The sequence below is a fragment of the Drosophila sulfurigaster genome, chromosome 3, assembly GCF_023558435.1.
Source record: "Drosophila sulfurigaster albostrigata strain 15112-1811.04 chromosome 3, ASM2355843v2, whole genome shotgun sequence".
In the NCBI taxonomy this organism is placed as follows: domain Eukaryota; kingdom Metazoa; phylum Arthropoda; class Insecta; order Diptera; family Drosophilidae; genus Drosophila; species Drosophila sulfurigaster.
The window spans coordinates 33,494,157-33,521,433 of record NC_084883.1 but is presented as its reverse complement, the minus strand read 5'-3'; the positions used below and the strand labels follow the sequence as shown (position 1 = coordinate 33,521,433).

The 27,277-nt window shown below is 38.8% G+C and overlaps 5 protein-coding genes across 8 annotated transcripts in view; 3 read left to right on the top strand and 2 right to left on the bottom strand.

Moving 5' to 3' along the window:
* Positions 1-27,277, bottom strand: part of LOC133843943 (probable chitinase 10) — a 139,526-nt gene that overhangs the window by 49,786 nt on the left and 62,463 nt on the right. The gene's annotated exons all lie outside the window — the stretch shown is intronic.
* On the top strand, positions 10-697 carry LOC133840033 (uncharacterized). Its single transcript, XM_062271684.1, is given in 2 exon segments — positions 10-221; positions 223-697. Coding segments are annotated over 2 exon segments (687 nt in total).
* Positions 486-27,017, top strand: LOC133843931 (pleckstrin homology domain-containing family G member 5). 4 transcript variants are annotated; one of them, XM_062277700.1, is made up of 13 exons: positions 508-628; positions 16,376-16,385; positions 20,210-20,413; positions 20,508-20,605; positions 20,671-20,765; positions 20,829-20,944; positions 21,787-22,155; positions 22,215-22,442; positions 22,936-23,280; positions 23,338-23,986; positions 24,531-24,693; positions 25,282-25,386; positions 25,882-27,017. In XM_062277700.1, the coding sequence occupies exons 3-13, from the start codon at positions 20,228-20,230 to the stop codon at positions 26,168-26,170; spliced, it is 2,643 nt and encodes an 880-aa protein (XP_062133684.1). In that variant the 5' UTR covers positions 508-628; positions 16,376-16,385; positions 20,210-20,227; the 3' UTR covers positions 26,171-27,017. The 4 variants fall into 4 exon arrangements, with proteins under 4 accessions (XP_062133683.1, XP_062133685.1, XP_062133684.1 ...); XM_062277699.1 differs by lacking the exon at positions 16,376-16,385 and having other exon boundaries at positions 486-628; positions 20,199-20,413; XM_062277701.1 differs by lacking the exons at positions 16,376-16,385; positions 25,282-25,386 and having other exon boundaries at positions 486-628; positions 20,199-20,413.
* Positions 1,530-3,114, bottom strand: LOC133843948 (protein snakeskin). The gene is made up of 3 exons (XM_062277725.1): positions 2,950-3,114; positions 2,469-2,665; positions 1,530-2,399 (listed from the first exon to the last, which is right to left on the bottom strand). Exons 1-3 carry the CDS (start codon positions 2,998-3,000, stop codon positions 2,159-2,161), a joined length of 489 nt encoding a protein of 162 aa, XP_062133709.1. The 5' UTR covers positions 3,001-3,114; the 3' UTR covers positions 1,530-2,158.
* On the top strand, positions 16,392-18,325 carry LOC133843935 (lateral signaling target protein 2 homolog). Its single transcript, XM_062277708.1, has one exon. It carries the CDS (start codon positions 16,586-16,588, stop codon positions 18,278-18,280), a length of 1,695 nt encoding a protein of 564 aa, XP_062133692.1. The 5' UTR covers positions 16,392-16,585; the 3' UTR covers positions 18,281-18,325.

The following is a 27,277-nucleotide window of genomic DNA, read 5'->3' as shown; positions in this document are numbered from 1 at the left end:
AAGGACAAGATGAATCCCAAGTGGAGCGCATCGCTGCAGTCGTTGCAGGCCATCGACAACATGGTGAGCTATGCCAACATGTCCTTCATCGACTACGACAAGTTCAACGGCTACGAGAAGCAGCTGGAACGCCAAGCGTCCATCATGAGTCTCGCCGAGCAGACGCCGCCCTCGCATCTCCCCAAGCTCCCCCTGCCCGCCACCCATTCCCCCCCTCGCCTCACCCCACACGCCCACTTCCATCTGTTCCACCCAGGAGAGCACGCCCAGAACTGTCGTCATGCGTCGCAAACGGAGCACCAGCTCCTTGGTCCAGCGACAGATCTCGACATCGTCCCGCAACAGCAGCCACAGTTTCTACAATCTGGACACTGACTATGAGCACAATCTCGACAGGCGACAGAATGTCTACCGAGAGAGTCTCGATTCCCGCACCCTTGAGTTGTTGAATCAACGCTCTCGCAATTCTTACATTCAGGATCAACCTCTGCTCTTCGATGCTCTCAATCTGGAGGATGGTTCGGCGAGTCGTCGCTGCGCTCTGTGTGCTCAGCCCGTGACTCGTGCGAATAGCCTCAAGCGTGGTCCTCAGGATTGCGTCGACAGCGCCGGGAAACCCCAAAAACAGGTGAGTTACTACTTGAGATTACATATTAAAGAAAGTCTAGAATTAGACTTGGACCTTTTTAATAATTAGCTATATAAATACGAATTTCCAACGCTTTCTGTTATTATTGTTTTACGATCTGCTGATAAGAATTCAATATTTATTGAAAAGAGAACCGCGAAAGAAGAAAGCGGTCTTCTAACAATAGAATATGTTTTACTTTAGTTGGCCTGAAGGCCTTAGTCAGCAATCTGGTATATTTTTAAATTTACAGGTTACTACATCATTATACCAAATATAGCCTTCGGTATGGAATATTAATTTGGTATATTCTATAAATAATACCGCGGGTATCTCCCATCTCTCTTCCTTGTTTATTTTGAGGATTCCACAATTGTAATTTTTATATTTACAAATTGGTTTGTAAACTTATGGATAACTGGAAAGTAGTATATCCAATAGAATCCCACACAATATGATTTTACTTAGTTAAATTTGTTTGGTTACAAAGTTTTCGCGAGAAGCTAAGAATTGGATAAATTAATTTAATTTTGAAGAAAATATTTGATTTTGAGGACATGATTCCCGTAAAAGTAATACAATATCAATATTCTTTAATGTGAATTAAAAACAATTTTACTTTGATGAACTTGGACAACATTTCAAGAAGTTTATTATAACTTTAACTTTGTTGTATGGGACAACTAGGAGCATAAATTTGAAAAACTGTTCTGAAAATTAGATATTAATCGTTTCATATCCCTACACTGATGTTGGTAGTTATTTTAAACCTTTTTTCTCTAATATTAAATACGTTAAGCGTAAGAAAACGATATTTTGTTGAATTCAATTGACATGATAAAAAGTAGATAAGGTCATACTATAAAATCAATATGAATTAAGTCTTGACAGTTGGAGTATATAACAAATTTGAACTACTATAAATTACAATTTGAAAACGGACAAATTACTTTTGTTGAAAACTTGCCCATTGTGGGTGAAGTTCATGAAAATTCAGCTGCTCAGTTTAGTCAGAGAGCATTACACATAAGATCCCTAACCCCTATGAGACTTGCTCGATATCGTAAATGACTAAAAAACTGAAATGCAATGACCAATTTCATTTCCTGTGAAACTTAAGCTAATGACTCACTTAGGCAGTTAATACTGTAGCGGAGTGACGATTAATTGTTTTCCCTATAAAATATTGATAACAGTTTTGTGGTTTTTGTGTGTGTTGGATCTTAACAATTTATATTTGCAAAAATGTTAAAAGCCAAACAGAATGAATTAATTATGATGTACAGTAAACGCTCGTTAAATGGTAAATGTAAGAAGTAAGTAAGAAAATTGATGCACAATTGGCTTAATTAATATGTGTTCGTGAGTTACAAACTAATTTGCACTTAGAATTAACTGAAAAAGTGTAGAAAAATTGTCAGTTATTCGTTAGCTGCCTTAATGGCTAAAGAAAGGCGCTTCAAAAGTAATGTCCATGCTTCATCCTCGTTACTCTCTCTATATATATTATATATTTGGGATATTAGTTAACTACTGTGTGTAGTCGGTGTCGCCCTTGGAGTAGTGTATGCAGGCGAGCACAGTGTCGAGGAGATAGAGAGCTCCCTCGATGACGCACAACGATCCCATGGCAATGCCAACCTGTCGCTCCGAGTTCACATAGAGGAATCCCTCGTCGGACATGTAACCCTTCCAGTAGTGCAAACCAACTCCACCGACAGCGATCCACATGAAGGTGCCCACCACATTCATGATGGTGTCACAGAGTTCCCTAGAGAGAAGCGAGACAGAGATTGAATTTAAATTGATTCTAAGAAATGATTATAAACTATTGGCTTACCCCTTGTGCTTGGTGGTGCCAAAGGCAAAGGCAATCGTGTGGCAAGCGGTGTAGATGAAGAAACCAACCAAGACGCCGGAGGCAACGATTTCCGCATCGGCGCTCTTCTCTTCATTCAGATTCCAGGTGCCGCCAATGCCCAAGAATTCACCGCCATCTCCCCAACGATAGAGAATGATGACGACCAAATTGATGATCTACAATATTGGGATACGAAATTCTTTAGTGTGAATCATGCTGTTGTTGTAATGAAAACACTCTTTAGATGCCCCGCCCTTGGAAAGCTTTGACTACGCGACCCTCACACACTAAAAAAAATACTGGTGCTTTCAGTGCGTATGAGTAATATTACTAATACGCGCACAGTGATAAGAAAAGCAAAACGTTATCTTTAGAGCCGTATTGCTCAACACATCACATTAGTACACTTTTCATTATTCGTGAAAATTGAATCTTGCTGGGCGAATCGCAAAAAACCTACCAGCTTAAGCGCTTTGATGAAGATCGAACCAATTGTCTCCACAGATACCATTGCGATGCTGTTTTATTAAATTGTTTCACACTCGGATTATTCGCTATTCTTTTTTTTTCGTTTTCGTATTCGTTACGTTGTCGCCGTCTCAAGTGAACGCCTAAAACTGAAGGCAACTTTGGAAAAAATAAGTAAAATAGAATTTGTAGCTTTTGCAATCGCAGCGCAAACAACGTACGTGATAAGCACCGATAACCGATAGCAGATAAGATAACGGTAGCTGCCTCGCAGCTCGCAGGTATGCGCGATAACAGGTGTCGTTTCGAAATGGGTTACACTGAAGAAGAGCGACACACTCTATCTATCTCTCTCTTTCGCTCACATGCATTGTAATTAGTGTTGGCGTTGCGCATGCGTCGCTTATCGCATTTCGAATTGTAACGGTTGCCACGCTTATCTCACTGCCAGCCAATTATCGGCCTTTGCTTAGGTTTGTCTCTTTTGCGGTTCCTCTACACACACTCATACGCATGCATACAAGCGAACTCAGCTATAAGCATACGGCGCGCTTTATGGGGGCATGAATCATAGCCCCACAACACAAAACCCGATGTCGAATCGAGTCTGAAATGTGCAGGAAACGCTTCTCATTACGTCACCATCTACAACATCATCGCCAACATCGACGGCGGCGCTTGTTTCTTGATACAAAAATAATAATCATAATAAGTCGCGTCGAGTTTCGCACTGCTTGGAGTGGGCACTTAATTATTTACATACAAATATTTATGCAAATGTGTATTTATAGACACCACAAGCAGTGCACTTCATTATAGCCATTTCAATTAATGTTTATTTGCCAGCACAAATACAGACTTGCCACTTCATTTATACACGCAAATATTTGTGCACATGTACGTATTTCGAAATCAATTCAATATTAAAGTGAGGCTCTTCATTATGCTCATCAATATTAAATTAGTTGCAAGCAGTGCAAGCAAAGTGCTAACAGTGCACTTTATATGCAAATATATTGCAGTGCAAGCAGTGTGCTAGAATTTGTATTGAATACTAATTTGATTTCCTCATTATAATTCATTTTTATTTATGAGTGTAATAAATAGGGTTAGAAGGTTGCCCTTTTCAATTAATATTCTGTAAGCAAGCCACTTAATTGCTCACAGTAATTTTTATCATAACGAGCAAGGCAATTATGTATGTGTTATGATTCAAGGGCAACACATGCATACCGTTAAGCAGTGCAAGCAAGCAGTTTTCTTCCTCAGGAAAGAGAAAGAGAATCTTCTAACTACCAAGCAGCTGCTATTCATAACTTCGCTGTCATTAGCTTCGCTCCCAGTCATTTAAACCAATTGTCAATAAGTGTAGCAAATAATTGCCAAAGCTGTCGCTGCTACACCAGCTGGCGCTCAATCAAATGCATGCAAGTCAAGCAAAGCAAAGTGCCGACTTTAATTTTGGAATCGCAAACAATACTACACACAATGTATCAACTGCAAGTACACGCTGTATATAGATACCCATATATACATATATATATGTATGTATGTGACTTTGCGGCTGCTGACTTTGTGTACGATGAATCACTGCAAGTCGATGTCAATACTGCAACGCTAGCGGGGAGTTGTAGTAGCTTAATCCCCCATATACGAGGGTGCATTGAAACATTGCTGACTAATTTCCGGCAATGTGGAGAGTATGTCATATGCAGAAAGTACTTTAAATTTATAAATCATTTTCAAAACTTTTCTTTTCTTTAAAATAGATGCCAGCTGTTGGTATATTATGCTCTCAAAGTTTGAAAAAAAGGGTTAACATATTACGCATTAAACCCCCCTCTTAGCTAAAAGCAACAGTAAACATTGACAGAGCGAACGACTTTGGAAGCTTTCAAGGCGTGCCAGAACAGCCAGCTTGTGAACGACTATGCGAGTTCATGGGGCCAAGCATTTGTCACGCAGCCCAAAAACTAAACTACGTATGTATGTACGAGTATATGTACATTATGTACATATTTAATGTTTGCATACGTTGCACACACACACACATACACTCACGTAGTCGACTAGATATGAGATGTGTATATTTGCTGTACAAGTTAATATGCATGATTACTCGCTACGAAAATACCCTGCACACACTGCTTGCTTTTAATGGGCTGTGAAATAGTAGTATTCGATCGTTAAAAATAATACATAATAATAATAAAGTCGCAAATGTGTTTGATGTGCTCGATTGAGCCATTAAATAATTGTAAATATTTGGATTTGAGCGAAAGTATACGAATTTATAAACAAATTTGTTGTAGATAGAAAATTGGATTTCATAAATAGTATTGCCTGTTTTTACGGATCGAATACCGCATGCATACATACTAAATGAGTCTTGGGGATGCCTTCTCGCTTCTCTTACCTTTTGTTTACCTTTTCATTTACATGCCTATGCACACACACACCAACTTAGCTGCATACACTCTTGTATGTATTTTACATGCTGTCGCGCTCATGAATCGTAAACCGTGATTTGCTTTGACGACAGAATGAGTCAGCACAACCGCCTTTGATAGCACATGCGAGTCGCTCGAGCTTTTATATAGATATATGTATGTACATATTACAACCTCATACACACATATATACTTACCACGTTACATACCCACACACACTCTCGTATTTTGGCATAATTTTTTTGTGTGTGACAATATTCGTTGTTGTTTCTGTGAATGAAAGTAAGGTTTGTTTACATATGGCTTATCGCAGTACGCTCGCAAAAGCTTCGCACACAACCAAAAGCGCGAGAGAGAGACGAACACAGACACACAGAGAGTGCGAGAGCGCCGCTAAGAGCAAACAGGCGTATTTACGTTTGACTATGAGCCTAGCACAACAACAACTAAGTGCGGTGTGCGTAACGAAGTGAAGAGAAAGTAAACAGTATCAAAAAATGTTCTCTTAAGCAAATTACTTATGTATGCATGCACGTGTGTCCAAATGTAAATAAAGAGGTGTGCTTAAAAAGTGTTGCGATTGGTGATTGCTTTGTGACGGAATTCATTGAATTAAGCTATTTTCAAATGTTATTCTATAAATATTTTAAGTTGGTCAAACGTGAACAAGAGGTATGATTAATGCGTATACATATTAGATTGTGTAGGCAATAAATAAAAAGTGGATTAAATTATTATAAGGATTTAAATAATTGGAAATACAAAAATAATTCTGAAATATAAAATATATAATAAATTTGAAAAATAATGTGAAAAACTGGTTTATAGAATATATTTATTAAATATAAAATAAGATGTTTGCAATAAAATGTTTTATTACAATTTAAATAGGAATCATAAATACAAAAATGTATTTCTTCTTAGATGGAATTATAAATTTATTTTAAAATATATCATTCTTGTAAATTCCTTCAAAGCAAGCTGTTATCTCGGCTGCTACTTCATCCCTGGCAAATGCAGAGGCAACTCTTAAGAGAGCGAGCGCGACTGGCAAGTGGATAGAGAATGCCGCTTGTGTGCGCTCTCTTGAACTGTTTGTGGTCGCCATTATCCTAGTAGTGTATCATGTTTTTCTTCTCAGATTTTGCGCTTTCATTGCCATTCGCGATGTCCTCGTCCTTTAAACGAAGCAGCGCGTCCTCAGACGTATTCAGTTCGCTGTGAACCGTCTCGCTGTCCGGACGATAAAAGAGGACTGTGTGCACGTCTGTGACGCGTCCCTGGAGCAGGACTGCACAATTACGAAGCGAACGAATCGCATCTCGCAAAGTTTCATATACACACACGCATACATACGAATGTATATAAAACTTAACTCGATTGTTGTCGTTGTTTATGTTGTTGGTGTTGTGTGTGTGGTTCATCTTGTTGTTTTTGTGTTTGTGCAAAGTGCATAAGTAAACATAACCGTAAACATTAACAAATAACAATCAACAAAGTGCAAACGAATACAAATGTGATGCATCATCATCTTATCACATTAACGCGCATAATGTGAAGAGTAGTGGAAACACCTGATTACGTCTGATGTCCCTGCTTTCGTGTGAGTGTGAGTGCGAGTGTGTGTGTGTGTGCTTGTGTTTTACTCTGTGTATGTGTGTTTTTTTTTATTCGGAGGAACTAGATCTAATACTAAATATAATAAATATAACATAACATTAGGCACTAGAATATAGAAAAAAGGTTAGAAAGAAAAACTGCCAAGGAAATTCTCGTGGTACTGCCGTGAGGTATTGCTTCACGAGACCTTGACGGGAGCTCACTCCCCTCCGTTACGCCTGCGGGTACGTTCCCTTTCGAGAGTTCGTAGTGCGGTGGTCACTTTTTCTGCATAGCTGCATACCGCTGACCAGTATTCCTCCTTCTCCAGCATACGGTTGACAATAGAGTCCGTCGTGACTCTACATCCTATCGCTTCTTCGAGCTCTCGTCTCTCACTAGCAAAGCGCCGACAGCACACTAGGATGTGTTCCGCCGTTTCTTCAGCTTCGGGATAGCAATATAGGCACATCGGGTCGCTGTCGTGTCCAAATCTACATAGGTAGCTGCGGAAGCAGCCGTGCCCACTCAGGATCTGCGTCAGATGATAGTTGACGAAGCCGAAATTTCTGCTGACCCATTTGCCTATGTTTGGGATCAGAGCATGGGTCCAGCGGCCCTTACTAGATGTGTCCCACTTATCTTGCCATTTCCTTAGGCACTCTGTCTTAAAATTGGTCGACATGTAGTGAACATCCTCCATCTGGTTAGCCCTCTTGTGATTGTAGCTGTGAGTCCTCCCTAACGCCAGAGTATCCAGTGGCATCATGCCAGCTATCACTAAAGCGGCGTCGTCCGATATGGTCCTGAAGCCACTGCAGACTCGCAGCGCGCAGAGTCGATAGGTCGTCTGCATCTTCCGCCTATACGCCTTCACCTCCATTGCTTGCACCCATACTGGAGCGCCATAGAGCATTGTTGCTCTAACCACATTTTGTAGCAATAGTCTCCGACCTTGCTTAGGGCCGCGCGTATTTAGCATTATTCGACTCAATGCCTGCCCTACGACAGCAGCTCTCTTACCAGCATAGTCCAGGTGTTCGCGGAAGCTGAGCCGCGTGTCGATTAGGACGCCTAAGTATTTAATGGCTCGGCTCGACACTATTGAGGTCCGACCAAGGTTAATGTGAGCCACTTCGACGATCTTTCGGCTACTTATCAGGACCGCTTCAGTCTTGTGATCGGCCAATTGCAGCCCCACTGTCGCAAGCCAGTCTTTGACAGTGGCAACCGCTGCACTACAAAGTAGCTCAGCGTCGCCTAGTTGTTTCGCTGTCACCACTAAGGCCACATCGTCTGCAAAGCCGACAATGGTTGCAGACTCTGGAACGTCGAGCCGCAATATGTCATCGTACATGATGTTCCATAGTAGCGGGCCCAACACTGATCCTTGCGGTACTCCTCCAGTGATGTTGAACGATTTGGTTCCATTATCCGTTCTATATCTCAGAATGCGTTTCCTGAAGTAGTCCTCAATTATTTCCATTAGGTAGCTCGGGGTGTTGAACCGCCTTAAGGCGCCTATAATGCAGCTCCAGTTTGCAGAATTGAAGGCGTTCTTGACGTCCAGAGTCATGACTATGCAGTACTCCTTTGCACCACCACGCCATCTTCTGCCTGCTATGGCTCTCCTTGCTATGTCCGTTACTTGTGAGATAGCGTCTACGGTTGAGTGATGCTTTCTGAAACCATATTGCATGGGTGACAGATCTCCTGCTTGTCGGACAGACTCCTCTAGCCTATGGCTCACCAGCCTCTCCAATATTTTGCCTGCTGTATCAAGCAGACAAATCGGTCGGTAGGACGACGGCGAATCAAGTGGCTTGTTCGGCTTTGGGATCAGCACCAGATTCTGCAGTTTCCATGGGCGGGGAAAGACACCTTGCCTCATACACTGTCTGTGTATGTGTGTGTTTGTGTGTGTGTGCATGTGCAAGTGAATTTAATTGAATTCTGACATTATCTCCCTCTCTGTCAGTCTCTCGCTCAGTTGTTCTATCTGTCCGTCCGTCCCTACGTGTGAGTTGGCCCCGAAAAGGAAATGGCAAACGGAATTGTCATCGACTTATACGAGTATTATCACAGATGAATGCACTCATGATTTCGATTGTCCTTCTGTAACGCTTATGCCGGTATGCCAACTCTCTCTGTCTCTCTCTCTCTCGCTCCCCCTGCTTCCCTCTCGCTCTTTCTCTGTTTTGTGGGCTACAATATTAAGTCGGATATTTACGAAAATAAGCTTTAGTCTATGCTAAAGAGGATTCAAGCGGTTTGTCTAGTTGTCATACTCGTAGGATCATAATCATAGCTATAGGAACTTACTCAGGCAGCATATATCCTTTAATGCAACACTGTGCGAATAATTAAATAATTGAAAATAGAGACGAACATAATCACTTTAAGAATTTGCAGTACTTAAGTTACACAGGATTATATTTCAGTGATAAGTATATCACTTCTTATTAAAATATTCTAAAGAAATACATATAGCACACATCAATGTAAACTTATTTCTGAAATCCATTTTTTTTTTAAATAGTTTTATTCAACAGTGAAAACAAAAAAACTTTCAAAGTTCAGAAAAAAATTCTTCAAATGAAAAAATACATTATCCATAAATACAAACTACATTCTGAAGTTTATTTTTATAAAATTACATGTGCAAAAATTCCAATGAAAACGCAATTAAAAAATGTTTTGGTTCCCAGAAAAAAATAACATATGTTAGCAAAAAAAAAAATTAAAGAATAATTTTCAGAACTCTTATCAAAACTTAGAAATACACAAATAAATGATTCAAAGTAACATATTACTAAAATATTTTGAGTACAAAAAAAATCTTTAAAAGCGGTTTCTTAAATGGATTGTCATAAAACAATTCAGATGATGAACTCTGTGTAAACCGATTTGAATTTTTCTCAACGTGTAACGACGACAATTAGCGCCATCTCGCTCGCACTCGCTGGGAAGCTCTTTGCTTGCTTCTGGGCTGTCAGAACTTTTAAGATGCTAATAAATTTTTGGAGCCTGTAAGAGGTCCACTACATGGCAGGCAGGTAGACCCTCTTCATGTGGCTGGCTGGCTGAATGCCACGTATTCTACCTTGTGCTTTGGCTTCAAATTTCATGCTTTTGCCGCTGTAATATTGAAATAGGTAAGAAACATCTTTCGGAGCTCCGGATGACGTCAGCATGTGGCTGTGACTGTGGCTGTGACTGTGGCTGTGTGGCAGAGTCAGTCAGAGTGTCGGAGTGTGTGGCAGTCATATGGCCTCCTGATAAGAATGAAGCAAATAAAAATAAGTATCACGAAGACATATCCGGCTCTCGATTTCAGCTCAGCTCAGCACAGAGCACACAGTTCTTGCCCCCATGTGTACTAACATATATTATACTATACTATATACTATACATTCCCGTATAGCCGAGAGCGGCTGGCAAATATTTCGTTTTGTCCTTGGGTTTTATGTTTTGGGGCAAAAGTCATAAATCAAATTAAATTTGAGAAACATTGCCGACGCCGCCGTTGAGGTATATTTCTCATTTCTTTCTTTATTATTATTATTATTTTCATCTTTTTTTCCATGATGTTGTTGATATTGTTGTTGTTGTGCCTTGGTTTTGTTAACAACAAACAAAAGCTTGTGTACGAGTATTTGTAATGTTATTTATGAGTGCGAGGAATTTATTAAAATGACTTGAATGTTTTTTAGCTTTCAATTTCATTTTGATAATAGCACTTTAAGAACTGACAGATGCACGCATCTGAAAATCTAGTTTTTGGGTTCCTTTGAGTCGCAAGTTTCCGTCGCCGCATTCATTCATTCATTCATGAATGCTCAGGTGAGAAAGCCATTAATCATGGCGAATCAACGCGAACCATTTTAAAAGAATGAAAGCAGCGTGTATTCATTATGTTAACGCGCACCTGCAATTTGTCATTAATTATAATGCTACAAGTTGTTGTTTTATTGCAGCTCCTTAAACTTTAAATGTATTTATATACGCACGCTGAAAGTGGGAGGGAGAATGTGGGAGGGAAAGCGGTGAGGAAAGCTCATAAAAATTGGCAAACAAAAGGCAGGCAATATTGGACAACGGCCGAAGCTGAAGCTAAAGCTGAAGCCGAAAACCGAATTTGCGTGTATAATATTTTCTAGACGGAGTAAGGAGCTTCTTAGACTTACGTAAATTTGTATTACAACAATATCAGACGAGTAAGGAAGAAGGAAAGAACGAGGGAAAACACACACATAGCTAGCTAGCTATAGCTATACATAGTAGTAGTAAAAGTGAATGCGAAAAAAATATATATGGCATTTCACGAAAAGTAACCACAACGATCGATTTTGGTTTTTTGGTATTGGCAACGCAACAACACGAGGCAAGGCAAGGCAAGGCTTGGAGGCGCCATCATCAGCAACAGCAGCAAGTGGGAGGCGGAGGTGGGAGGTGCAGGTGGGCTGCCTAGAGGAGAGGAGGGGGCATGATGATGATGGTTGCTGCCCCGGCTGGCTGGCTTGTGTTTGCCACGTGAGGCGAGGGCGATAATGATGACACATACAGGGGACCCTAACCTTGCCTGGCATTGCGGCAAAGTCACCGTGAGTTACCTCCAATGACGTAAGACAAAAAGCCAAGATGCAAGGCACACACAGAAGAAAATCTTCTTCCTTTTCCTCTTCCTCCATCCCCGTCGTATGATGAGACAATAAATCATCAATAACATCTTCGAGAAAAGATTCTTCTCCTTTATGCGTGTGTGCCGAAATTGAATTACTTAGATGACAGCTCCTCAATTATACATGGCATAATATAGTAGTTCTCTCTCACGAGTCAAATCTGTAAACAATAATTTGATTAGTTTGATTTATTGTACTCCAATTTACTGTCACAAACTTGTCATATTTATCTGATTGTCTCCATGGTTACATCGCCTGATTGTTAACCAACTGAACCGAACTGAACTGAAGGTAACTTGTAGCAGGTAACTCTTTGTTCTCTGCTCGATGTTCGTTGTGGGGTGGCATCAGGGCAAAATCAAAGTTAAGAGTTCGCCAAGATATCATGGATGTATTTAGCAAAAGTTTTAGTTTTAAATTGATGTCAGCTAAAATAAGAAATGGCAAACAAAGAGAACAAGTTAGTTTTGTCAATACTGAGACGGAGATTTCGCTTTAATTTTATAATAGATGCGGGACAAATTTAATTAAATAAACGATGCTACTTATTGTTTCATTTAATATCTATAATATTTGTTACAAACTTTATTGCAATTATTAATAGAATTTCAAATAATTTGCTAAAACCATAAATTTGTTTCAAACTTTATCTCCAGCTTAGATCTTGTTCAACATTTGCTGCGAGTTGAACCGCAGCAAGATCTTTAAACTAAACCATAGTGATAGTTAACAATGTGTCACAAAGAGCAACTGAGCAATAAATTTCATGGCAGTTTATCAAGACAATAAAATGAAGACCGCCAAAGACTCTTTTATGTATAGTGTGTTGAATCTATCATGATTTGGCATCAAACAAACAAGTTAACATAAGTTGAATTCTTTTTATATAAGTATAATATATTTCATTTTTATAGAATTGACCTTTTGTTAACTTGATTATAATAAAAAAAAGTTTTGGAAAAGTTGCAACGTCAATTGCAATAACCAATTAGTTAGAAAGCTGCAATTGAGTGTTCTCTACTGTGAAATATCCGTTACTCAATTTCAAAGCAAAAACGATATTATACTTAATATACCGAAAAATACTTAAGAATAGAAAATTAATATACGCATAAATATTAATTTTCTATATAGGCATAAATACTAATTTTCTTTTCTTAAAAATTTGTTCGGTATATTTACTTAAGAATAGAAAATTAATATACGCATAAATATTAAATTTATATTCTTAAGTATTGCAAAATATACCATATATTAAGTATATATACAGAGAAAAAACTTAAGAATACAAAATTTATATTTATGAGTATATTAAGTTTCTATTCGTAGGTATATTTAAATATACCATATATGTAGATATACCGAAAAAATACTTAAGAATAGAAAATTATTACTTAGGCTTACATTTATGCGTATTTTAATTTCTTAAGAATCGAAAATTAATATTTATGAGAATATGAATTTTCTATTTCTAATAAAATTTACCAATCGCCATATTTTCTATATCGATATACTGCATAAATACTAAAACGAATACTATTGAATACAAAATACTATAAATTTATATGCTGTTAGAATAGAATAGTTTGCTGGCAATAAGGCAACTTGGTCATAAAACTTTAATCGATAATTAAGTTTTACGAACAGTGCAACTAGCGAAAAAGAAGTCGTAGCACAATTCTTAGCAATAAATATTTGCCTGTTTGGCGATGTTATGTGTGTGGCGTTTGATTAGATCGCCAGCGACTCCGTTTTTTATGGCCATAAAAAAAAGAACACGGCCAATGCCGGTTGAATTCGGTTTGGTTCAGTTGGGTTTTGCAATGTGCTCGTTGATTGTGTTTATACGATACGCGAATAGTCGAGTCGAGTCGAGGATATGTGTGCACAAGTGAAATGAATATGTTAGTACTGCTGCATGTGCTACGGCGATGATGAAGAGGAGCAAGAGAGAGAGAGGAGAGAGGGATGAGGAAGAGTATAGTACACTCTATGTGGGTTGATGGTGTTTCCTAACCGAGCAATATTGACTAGAGCTGTTCTTAGCTGTTCTATCTAGGACACAATAAAGAGTCGACTGCACACACACACACACATCCTTACCTTTAGGCCTTACCTCAATGTAATGGTAAGAGTAACGTCGGTAATTCGCGAAACACGCAAACAAAACATTTAAATCGATTTCGAAGCAACCTTACAGAGTTTTCAGTTCTTCGTTCCAGCTGAACCGCAACAAAGAAAAAGAGCAACTTTTTTCCCTTCCTTCCTTTTTTTTTTTTTTTGTTGTAGATAGAAAATGTTCTTGGATAAATGGGTTAGTTAGCTGCTTGTTGTGTCTTACATACGTGGTGGGTAATAAACGATAGTGCAATGAGGTCAAATCGTAGTTAAATCAAGTGAGGTGCCAACAGGCAGGCCAAAGGTTCGTTGTGTGTTGGCTTCCTTCGTTCTTTAACTATAAATCAAACTGAGAGCTGCTAATTGCATTTATAGTCCATGGAGTTCTTAGCTAGATTCCTTCTGGCCATAGGCACACCCACAATGCTCTACTATTCCTATTCTCTGTTCCCTTCCCTCATCTCCTTCCACAGCCAATACAAATCAATAGTTTGAAAAATGTGCGAAATGTTTTCAGCTGAAATGACATCAGCTTGGCCTGGCTAGAAATGTGAGAAGAGAAGCCCCTTCTGAAATGGTTATAATCCGTTTTGGATTTTTCGCTTGGCCATCCATCCATTCGTCCATCCATTTGGCCATTCGTCCAGCTGGCAGATGGTCTCAATGGCCATCCCTTTTTTTTATTTTTGTGAATAATTGATTTTATTATTTCATTTTTATTTTTATGAAAACTTTGCCCAGCTCGTCTGATGGCATTTCAATTCGGTATCAAGGACAATTTGTAAAGCGAGAAGTGCCATTCACTAACGATATTACTTAGTTGTTGAGCTTTCTCTATCTCTCTCTCTCCCTCTCGGTTTTTTATTTGAATATAGTTTTTTGTATAAATATTGTCACAAGGGTGCACAAAGTGCTGCCTGCGCCATCGTATAAAAATAATACAATTGGAATGCTTTCTCTTTTTTTTTTGGCACACTCGTATTATTTTTCGCTCTCTAATTGAAGCGTGTATTTTTGTAGCAGCAGCAAATTGGATAGTTATTCCTCTTCTTTATGCCGCTAGAGTGATTTATTTCTATGGATGAAAAGTGGAAGTAGTTTAATCTTCAATTGTATCTTGTCGGATCTTAGCAATTGGATCTATTTTTGTAGAGTACGGTATTAAACGGTATTATCATGGAAATGTTTGTAACAGGCAAAAGGAGGCATCTCTGAACCTTTAAATAAATATATTCGACAGTCTAAGGATTACGATTCCTGAAATATTAATTAAAGAAGTTATATAAGTAATAATGGATGACACTCTGGTATTTTATGTACTCTATGGTATATTTTGTATCATATACTAAATATAGTGTACAGTTTTTTTTAGAATTCTATTCTATGGTTTTTGTTCAATGTCTTAAATACACAATTCAGTATATTTTTGTATTTTTGGTATATTGATTCGGTACATTTAAAGAATAATACCGCAATATTTTGCTTTTACTGAAAGTGTGTAGCGGATATTTAGTAGTCGATCATACTCGACTGTAGTTCTCATACTTTTTTCTTTTGATATTAACTTGTGTAATTTATATCCATATTTCACATAAAGGTTCATTCCCTATAGCGCCTATTTACCCCTATTAACACCTGTACCAAGAGTGCGAGTTACAATGCATACAGCAAACGTATTTTTGTTGTCGGTTGGCATTATATAAAGCGTCGCAATGTGTGACTTAAGAAAATCAACGAAAAAATCAAAGCGGAAAACAATTTCTCAAACGTAAATGTGTGAAAAGAAAAGAAAAGCGAAAACGTGTTTAAATCTTACAAGGAAATAAGGAAAACCCCAAGCACTTTTGTTACACTTCACTTACGACCCGGATGAGGTGAGTATGTTGTGAATTACGCTCAATTGATGTGAAGAGCGTACTGAATAAAAGGAAATTACAGCTCAGAACGATTATAAATTATGTTCCTAGGAAAGTGATATAAAGCTATAGTTGCAGACGTTAGCATTAAGTCGTCTTATTAGAAATGAGTCAGTTTAACTGAGTAAATTAATGAGAAGAACTAATTTCAACGAAAGAGTTTTAAATAGAAACTTGCAGAAACATTTTGGAACATTTTAATAGTGGCAAAATCAGATTTAGTTTTTCGTTAAATAAAATTCAATAAATTTGAAGTGAATCACACTTCATCTTTAATGTTTAATATGTAGTTTATATTCGTTTCAATCCATAACCAACTCAACTTAGAAATGTTTCAAAGAGAACATATTTGAAAAAATATAATGATTTGAAAAAATGAAATGTTCAATTTAGATCGCAGCAGTTTATAATATTAAAGAAAATCCGTAAAATTAATTTAATAAAATAGTTTAGATTCTTGGAAATGTAGCTAAGATTCCATATATTTTATTTCAGATTTAGATAATTATTTCCGGATATGCAAGATAAAAAAATTAATTTGAATAGTTTAGATTCAAAAAAAGCAAGAATCCATTTCTTCATATTTTTTGAGTTAGAAGATTTTCAGCGTACCAAATCTAAATAAGTATTTTACATCTGTTCTCCAATTACAGCTGAAATCAACGAATATAATCAAAGTAAATTGATTAGGAAATGTTTGTACAACGAAAAGTAGTTGTGAAGCGGGAAGGAAACAGGAAATGTTAAGAAATAATTGATTGTTATTTTGCGGGGCGGGAAATTAACACTTTTTAAAGATATCCGACCAAGGCAGGGGGAATTACAGAACTGAACTTTTGGTTGCGGGCGGAGTGACAAACGTAATGGGTGGCAGTCTGGCCGAACTGCAGATCGTATTAGCCAACAATAGAGAAGAGGGACCCCAACAGACAATAGCGAGAATTGTTGCCAAACACCACAACCACAACAGCAAACACAGGAAGCAGCAGCTGGAAGTGCTCGAGTTCGAGTGGACAATGCACGAGAAACTGCTGGAGGAGACACGCAAAGACACAAAGACTGACAAAGTGCAGCTCCTGGGACACGCCAAGGAGAAGCCCAAAGAGAAGCCGCCACACAAGCAATCGAAACTCGCCGAGCGACTGCGTCGATCCTTTCGCCATCGCGAGCGCAGTCCGCTGGAGTTGAAGCGCGAGGACAGCCAAGACAATAAGAAACGACCAGCTGTGGTCGTCGCCAGTCAGGTGCAGTTGCCTGGCCTGGGATTGGGATTGGGAGGAGTTGGAGGTGGAGGACACATTAATACGGCGTTGCTGCTCGACAGTCCCGACGAGTGCACGCCGCCCGAGTTTGCCTACGAGCATCTGAGCAGCGTTGCCACCAACACGAACTCGAGCAGCTCGCTCGAGAGCAGCAGCTGCTACGATCTCGGGTCGCAGTCGAACATCTATTATTGGTCCTGTCAGCAGAGCTTCGAGATGGGCGGCGAGCTGAGCAGCGAGCTGCCCGAGCAGCTGCTCAAGCGACGCAACGAAGCGCCCGCTAACTCTGCCACACTGACTCAAAGCAGTATTCCAACAGCAGCAGCAGCCCCAACAGTTGCTGCAGCTTCCTCCACATCAGCAGCAGCAGCTGCTGCTCCTGCGACAGCCAGTCGCAGCTGCAGCTTGACCAGCGAGAGCAGCTCGGTGCGCATCACGCGGCTGCAGAACTTTCTGTTCAAGAGCAGCAACGAGAGCACACGCAGCTTTCAGGGACACTCGAACGATGGCTTCACTGCCTCGTCGTACAACTCCTCGTCGGGGGAATGGGAACAACTCGGCACGCATGTTGTTTCGCACGATTTGAACACTTCTTCGTTTCCCGAGGAGACGGCCAACTATGACACAGATGTGGATGGCACGCTGCCCGTGGAGAGCAGCGATGCTGGAGCATATTATCAGTACACGCTGACGTCGCCCAACAATCCGTTTCTGCCCGAGATTACAGCACGCACCTATCACAGCACCTACGAGCAGGATGATCTCCAAGAGCAGCCCGAGGAACTGCAGCGTTCCGCTCAAATGCCGACGCCCAGCTATAGTCGAGCCGGCTCACAGGAGTCCACGTACAGCGAGGCAGGACCACAAGGACCCACGCCCAGTCCGGCGTCGAGTTCGTCGTCAACGCCTGGGCGACACAGGCGCAAGCTCTTCAGCTTGAACTCGCCCACGCGGCTGCTGCAGCACAAGGAGCACAATTCAGCAGGACAACAGCAAACACATTCCCATCAACATCCTCTTCATCATCATCAACAGCAACAGCATCAGCTGCATTCGCAACAACGTGTTGCGATGTCCAGTTCACCCACGACGGACAGTCTCAGCTCCACGGTGCTGGTGCACACTCTGAATCCATTTCTGCCCACGGCCACTTCGCCCATCGCCGTGCCCGCAGATCTGAGGACCAAACGTGATGAGTTTCTACGTGCTACCATGAAAATCTGTCTAGTTGTCTCGCCACCCACGAGCAAACTTCAAGTAAGTAGTTGCCTGCAGTTCCCATCTGTGTTACACTAAGAGAAAAAGTGATCTGCATTCTGGAATGCATTTGAAAGTCAAGTTTTAAATTTGCTATTTATGTTAAGTTTTATATTTTGTATAGCGTTTGTATTTTGTTTCCATTCCAAATCTAATAAGACAGATTTATAGAATACATTATTTTTATTTGGTTCTACACTCACAGAATCAATGATTTATATTTACGATGAACATTTGTAATTTATTTGGAACATCATTTTAAAATAATATTATGTTTAATGTGTTATTCAAAATCCCTCATATTTTATTTACGCTCCGATTAAAAAACTTTATAAGACTTATACTTTACTATTATTATTATTCTTTTTTATATGTAAGGTTTACAAGTTTTAATATATTTAAATAAAAGTGCTTAAGATCTACATATGTTTTTATTTCACTTTATTAAGATATTTCTAGAACGTAACTTTCTGATATTTAGAACCTTTTATATTTATTAATGAAATTTATATTTTCATTTTGTTTTAAGTTGCATTCTAAAGAATCTAAAATTCTTAAAATAAAAAAATATATTCTTATTTTTTGAATGCGTTTTTCTCCCTGTGTGCGTAATGTTAAAATAAAGACGTTTTCAATTTATACATTACTTTTGTTTCATTTCATTTTATTTATAAAGTTTCTCAGTTGATGTACGAGCAATTAGTTGCCTATTAGTGGTAATTACCTCTTTAGTTTCATCATTAATTTATTTTTATGTGCGTCCCTCACCACCCTCCTTTTTGGATCGATTCATTTTTAATCACCTGCCCATTTCCCATTTGCTACCCATTTCTCATTGGTTATCAGCATGCTGTCGACTTTTCCGCCACTTCAAACTATTCGAAGTGCACTTAAATGCAGGCACAAGTAACTTGTGTGCTTCTTATTGCATTACAGAGCACTCTCAATTCATTTTCAGAACACTATTATTGTTAAATAAATCTATGTGCTAGTCTGTTTTTTTAGGAAAAAATAGAATTTTCAAGAGCGGTAGAAAACTTCTCTTAGTATTGAAATTTAGGTTCTGATTTAATTTCGCAAATTGTAACTTTAATTTCTGTTTTAGGGTAAATTTATTTATTTTATTTATTGTTTATGCGCATTCGTACTTGTGGTACAAATCTTAAATCCTTAATACCCCTTACCCATATAGTATGTTATGTATAGCTAGTATAGCTATGTAACTGGCAGAAGGAGTTATTATTATATATGTATTTTATATTGCGATCAGATCGAAATTGCAGATGTTTAAAAAATAATTTTGTATGGGCCAAAATGCCTACTTTGACTGTTTGACTGACAATCTGGTATATTCTGTACTCTATAGTATATTTTGAAACGACCTTTGGTATATTTTGCGGTATATAAAATTAATACCGCACTTTAATGCTTTCATCCACACTCGACTATTGCTTTTTACTTTCTCAATTTATTTTTAACATTCAGTACTTAAATTTGTTTAATGTGTAGGAATATTCTCTGTACACAATTTATTTATTATTATTATTATTTATATACATTTTGTATTTATTGCACTAACCTTAAAGCCACAAGCTGTGGTCAAAGCAGCTCTTTAATCGGCACAAAAAAAGGACACACAAGCAACCCCTAAACTTACATGGCCGAAAACATGGCGATTATGTTAATTTATGCCTAGTTGGTTGTTATTTTTTTTTTGTGTTGTTTTGCTTTGCATTTGATCGATATTAATTTGATGCCCATTTTAAACAGATGTTTGACGTTTAATAATAATTTATTTATGTATGCTAATGAGATTAGTATATGCGCATTGACTATGAATAAATTCAAATTGCGATTGAATGCGCGTGTGAATCAATATTGGAGTCGACGTCGTTGCTGTTGCCCTAGTAAAGCGAGCATGACTCACATGGTAGTTTTGTAATTTATTTCATTTCAGCTGAAATCAAAAAAGTCTCACCCACTTGGATGGCCTCGACACGGTGGTGCCATGCCATCACGAAGCAGCCGCACCCACAACGACAACGACGACGACGACTGCCCCCCGGGACTCTGATACCGCCTCTCGATTCCTTTGGCCACCAACAGCAACACCAGCAGCAACAGCAGCGGCTGCTGGCGTCCTCCTCCTCCTCCTCGACCCACGAGAAACCGGTGTGTAACCATATGATTATGATTACGATTACGATTACGATTACGTTTATGATTATGATTATTATTTATTGTTTGCACAAAAATATATCAATAGGCATCGAGTGCGGAATACTTTTCGGTATCCTTTTGCCTGGAAACACCGCAGTTGCCCGACGAGGAATTCATTCCCGCGATCAAGGGCAGAACTCTGCAGTAAGTAATTGCGCCAACTGAAATAATATGGCACTTTGATTAAGCATTTCTCTTTCCATTCGCAGGCATGCACTTAGACAGGCATTGGACAGACGGAACCTGAGCTTCTCCCAGATCACGGTCACCGACAGCAATCCCAGCCTCAGTCACCTGGACACGGGTTGGTTTTCTAGTCTAAATAAATAGGTCGATTTATTTGAGTTCATCTCGTATTCCTTGACAGGTGCAGCGAGTAGTTTACTGGACGAGCACACCGACGTGGAGAGCTTGGCTGGACATCATCTGGTGGTCACCGAGCGTGACAACAGTCGCAAGACTCTGCAGAAAGCGGCTTCATTTGTGAGTACTCTTTTGTATCCAGAGTGTTAAAAAGGGTGGCAATAACTTAGAGGAAACTACAAAGTGTTGTAGGAGGTAAAACATTTCTGAGAAAAGAAAGCAGAGTGTACAGATGAGCTGTCGAAGCTGTCAGTTCTTTTGTTATTCAGAGACTCCAAGAGCTTGGGTTTCTAAATTTGGGAACAATACTTATTTTCGATGCACGCACCTCACTCTTATTTTAGAATTTCTTCTTTTCATTCTTTGAAATTGGAACAAAAGTATTATGAATACATAATAAAACATTTCATTATGATAATAATCTTGAAAGGCATTTAAGAAATAATTTGATAAAGTGCAAAGTGTCGACTGTAGTTTTCTTCGCTCTTTTCTTCATATCATAACATCAAATAAACTTCTCTATTTTTTGATGCACGCTTTTCAAATTTATTTTACAATCTGTTTTTTTCGACATTAGGAATCGAAAAAATAATATTTTCATTTCATAAAACTTTACATTAATATATGTGCAAAAAAAGCTGCACAGCTTCAACTTGTTAATACTTAGTGAACTTCCTAAGGAAGTTGGGAAGTGTATCTATATAAAATAACTCAAAATAAACCACTCTATTTTTGATGTACGCACTTTAAACTTATTTTCCTTTTTGAACATTCTGAATATTTCATAAAACTTTTCATTATGATAATATACTTAAGAGTCGGCCATCAAACCAAAGTAATATGTGCTACTCAGTTTCAACTTGTTATGGGATAACGAGTATCGACTGCTGGTTACTTAAGTTCCCAACTTGTTACTACACAACACAACTGAAACTAATCCCATATCTCATTCTCTTTCGCAGGGTTCTCGTCAACGACCACCGCGTCTGCTCTCCTCCGCCTCGACAGAGGAGACCAGTGAATCGACGGGCAAACAGATTAAGCAGCGTTGGTCTTCCATATTTGGCATCAAAAATCCACAGCAGAGTCAACTGTATGAGCTGCTGAACAACTTTGCCAAGAATGGTGTGCCACAGCGTCCCGATGCTTTGGGCTTTGAGCATGCAACGCTCTCGGACTCGTTGGACTATTTGCAGAATATGGACAAGACATGGCGGGATTTTGTTGACAGCGAGGCGATGAGTGATAGCGAGATTAAGATACAAACTGCCATCTGGGAACTGGTCACCACTGAGGTTTACTACATACACGCATTGCAAACTGTGACAGATGTAAGCCCATGCTTATTAAAGTTTAAGAAACTTTTAATAAACTCATTAATTGGTTACAGCTCTTTCTCGCCTGCTTGGAGGCGGTGCAAGAGGAACGCCTGCTGATTGAGGTCGATCAGCATCGGTTGTTCTCCAACATACGTTCCGTCTGCGAGGCAAACATCAAGTTCTGGACACTCTGGCTGTATCCAATGGTGGCGCACAGCGTGCGGACACGAGAGCCACTCAAGTGCGCCTTCTTCCAGGAGGGCTTCATAACGTTTGCCTCCACATTTGCGCCCTACAAGGTGAGTAGCGGCGTTTGCTGAACGTTTTCACTTTCCATACTAATATAAATGTGGAAAATATTGACATTTTAAAAACTTTTTATTTCAAAAATGTGCTCATTTAAAAAGTAATTACTGATCAAATAAAGCAGCATATTTTTGACAAAGGGATACATCAGAAATTTCTATATTCTATGGTACATTCTTTAGAAACTACTTAAAGAATTTTATTATCAAAAATTCTAATGAAAAACATGTACAGTTTTAAAAAATTTACCTTAAATAATGTGCTTCTATAAAAAGTAATTGCTGACCAAATAGGGCAGCATATTTTTAACAAAGTGACACATCAGAAATTTAAATTTTCTATGCTACAATCTCGAAAAACTACTTAAATAACTTTCGTATTAATAGATTCGAATCTGATTCACCTGATTTAAAAATCTGAACATATATGCAAGGAAATAGATCTTATTCTCTACAACTTAACTAACATGTAATGTTCTTCTCTTAGGTCTACTGTGCAGAGCAGAGCACGTGTCAATTTTACTGCAAGGAGCTGAACCAGAACAATGCTCTATTCACCGCTTATTTGGCCTGGTGTGAGTCCCAGAAGATGTGCAATCGCCTACGCCTGGCCGACATTGTGGTGCGTCCCATGCAACGTCTGACCAAGTACAGCTTGCTGTTGACCGCCATACGCAAGCAAATGGATGATGTGGAGGAGATCGAGGTGATGGATATTATGATACACAGCGTGGAGAATTTTGTGGGCAGTGTGAACAATCATCTGACCATGCGGCAGGAGAGCGAACGCCTCAAAGGCGTCATGGCGCGTATTGAATCCTACGAAGTGGTGGTAGGTGATTGTAAAATATATCAATTTATCGGATAGTAATAACTCTACTTCTGACAGGACACCAACAACGAGGTGCTGGACAAGCTGATCAAGCAGCACAGCCAAATGTTTGATTTGTGCGCTCCGATGCGAGGCTGTCCCGCCTATCAGGTGCGTCATCTGTTCATGGAGGGCGATCACAAGTTCAAGGACAACGTCAGCAAGAGTGATGTGCACTGTTTTCTGCTGACCGACATACTGCTCGTGTGCAAAACGATTGCCCGCAAGGGATTGGGTGCTCTTAAGGTTATTCGACAGCCATATTTAACGGATCATTTGATTGTGCATCTGGCGCCCAATAATACGCTCAATTGTGTGTATCTCAATGAGTTCCATGTGGCAACCACAGCGTTTACGCTGCAGTGCACGGAGGCCAAGAACTGGTACGATGCCCTCTGGCGGGCCAAGACCATCTATCAAAGACTGAAGCGCGGCATTAGCGGCAATGGCGGTGATAGCTTCCGCTTTGGAGGCAGTGCAGCGAGTGCGGCCACTGGCGATTCGCTGGGTGTGCGCAAGTCGCCCATCAATTCGTCCATGTGCAGTCATGTGTCCAGTGCCAACAACAGTCACAGCGGCAGCGTCGAGTGGAACGATTCACGCAACATATCCGTCGACTTTGAGAAGACCAACTCCCTCTCCAGCGATGATGGATTCAGTTTGATGGGTAAGTCAGTCATAAATAACAAATTGAATTGTGTGTATAAATTGAATTCGAATTGAGTATGAGAATAAAGTTCTATTGATCGAAAATACTTCTAAATTGCAAACATTCGATTCAATTTTAGATATAATATTATTATTATTAAGAAGATAAAAGCAACCTGAACAATTCACATAATCTTTTAAAAAGAAAACAAAAGTTTAGTAACATAATTTAATTCACAAAAGATGACAACAATTTCTGTAGAGAGTAATGAAGCATTAATTTCTTAAGTGAAACCAACATTCGACTCAATTTGATATATTTTTTTAGTAGTAGAAGACAAACGTTTATTAACAATATTCAATCCATTTAAATCTATCTTTCATTAGCTCAAAAATATTGCATATTCAAACGTGAATTAATTGAATTGTATTCAATATTTTACAACTTATTTCATATTTCATTATACTTTTTCTTTGCAAATCAATTGTATTTCCCAACTTTAAGTCACTCTTTTAATTATATGTTATTTAATTGTCGATATTAATCACAATTCCCTTTGCAGCTAATCATGGGCAGCCATCGAAGGGTAAACAGCATTTGTTTGCCGGTTTGCCCAAGCCAAAGATTGGCACAATTTCCTCCACGTCAAACAACACGCTGTCCGTGCAGCCCGTCAACCATTTGGGCCAGAGTCTGCCCAACTTGAGCATACCGCACAGTCAGACGTAAGTATCGCTAGCGAGCATGTCAAGTCCATTCACATACTCATCTAGAAAAACAACAACAACAACAACTACAACTACAACTCATCATTATAATCATGCGATTGGGAATCCTTCAGTCGTCAGTCATTAATCTCTATCTGTATACGTCGTCACGACCGTCCATATATACATCAACTATATATATTTATATATACTGTACACTCGTATCATTAAGAACTGCATATTTATATCGATAGTTAGCATTATTTAAAAATACTTGTACTAAGTTTTGTTATTTGTGAAGCAATCAAACATTTTACAATACACTATATATATATTATTTTTTTTGATAAAATACTTTAATCGTAGCGCTGTCATTCGCATACAAAGTACATAGATACATATATATATTCGATCATCTGCTTTAATGTTCGTACATGCTTCCGATTGTTCGTTTCCTTTTTGATTTCTTAATCCACTGATAAACAAAAAGTTTAGCTGATCTCTCACAATTTGTACTTGAGTTTGCTTCTTTGTGGTTCTGTTGTAGTCCTCCACGATTGTCAAGATCGTCTGTTGTTTGCCGCTAACTTTAACCCATATTTATAGTAACAACACCTTGCTTGTGCCGGGCACAACAACTAGTCACTCGGGCAACTTATTGTTATCGCCCAGTCACCGCGGCATTTCGTATCCGCCACCGAGCCCAACTAGGTGAGTCAGCAGCGTCGAAATTAGGGGTGCAACAAATACCCTGTACTCTGGAGAGTCCGTGTGTCTGTCCGACTGATTATAGGAATGCTCATTGCTAAAGAAAACATATTTCGTTAGCTAAAGGTTTGAGTTGAATTGTTCCATATTCCATAAATATTCTTTTCTTTCCCTCATCCCCTTCATAAACTGGCTGCTTATGTGCGTGTGTGTGTGTGTGACGTTTTGTATGTGTTGGTGTCCTGTTCTCGTGTGTGTGTGTGTGTGTGAATCGTGGTGTACATCATCAGCTGGGTACAGGGTATCTGCAGGTCGAGCACACTCGACTAGACCATACTCGCTTGCATTGAATGCGAATTAACTGTTTCATCTACCTCGCATTTTGTATGTAATTCAATCTTCAATGTCCATTCATCCGACTATCGTCTATCGATACTATCGATAACTAAACTGTGCGTGTGTACGCGTGTGTGTGTGTGTGTATCTGTGTATCTGCAGAGTGCCTCTGCGACGTGGCATGGCCTTCTCGACGTCAACGAAGAACCCACCCCTGCTGAAGACACGCAATATCACTTCTCAGAACAGTATTAACTGGCATCAGATACCCGCCACGCCCACACCGCCCAGTCCGCGATCGCACCACAACTCGCCCGGCAGCACCGCCCAAGGCTATGAGGCAATCGGTGGTCCAAGTGTTGGTGGCCCGCCGCTGCTCCAGAAGCAGATCTCCCATCAGACGCCGTTGCAAAGTCTCCAGCGACACCCAAGCAATGAAACAGACGTTTAACAATTTTACAATTTCAATACATATATCATCAATGCAATGCAAAAGCTTTAGCTAAACACAGTGAACAGTGAAGAGAATAGAATACACTTTTTGGGTCCAAAATAAGATACAAATACAAAGTATATATACACCTACATACATACATACATACATATTATAACTTACATTCCAAAAAAACAAAAGTATATTCTATATACATATGTGCTCCCCATTCCCATTGTCTATCCAAGTCTACATACATATCTAACATAGAAATCGATATAATGAAAACTAAAAACAAAACAATTCTTAGAAGCTATACGAATGGTACTCTTCCAAATAAAGAAAAAGACATTGACAGCAAACACACATTTTCTAAATCAATGAACAAATATGCCATACACATAACCAACATTTATAATATGTTACAATAATATGTATATATACATACAATATATATATATGATAAGATAGCAGTTATATACATATTGATTATACCATATACTACGTTGACCACATCGATCGATCGATCATCGAGTCCGTCTGAAAACTTTTTGAATTCAACTTGAAAAGTTCTTAAGTAAGCGGCCATATCAGACTACCATATAACATATATAAAGATTTCTCCATATACTATTTGCCATTTGAAATGTGAAATTTAGTTTACTGTTGGACAGTTTTTAATTATTTGTAGTATAACTATTTTAAAAGCGCAACAAGAGACAACAACAAAGTTACAAAAAAAGAATAAGTAAATATGATTATATGTAGTGCTGTAGTTGGGTTTTAATGTAGACCTAGACAGAGGGGATCTTCCATTTAAGCACTCTCGTTTTTAGTTAAACAAAGACATAGACATAGAAATAGAGCCACCACTAAATATGTACTTAACTATGCTTAAACACAATAATCTATTCAACTTAAATTTGTCCTGCAAAACTATCCATAGTATCAATAGTATTTAACGTATATAGTTTTATTAACTATTAAATATTACACTTTAAATTACAGAAATATTTTATTATAAATTTAACTTTTAACTGCATGCATTTCAAATCATTTTAAATTAATCAATAGTATGGCGATAGTCAGAGTTAATCGTTGTCTACAATCGATAGTTTTGGAGCA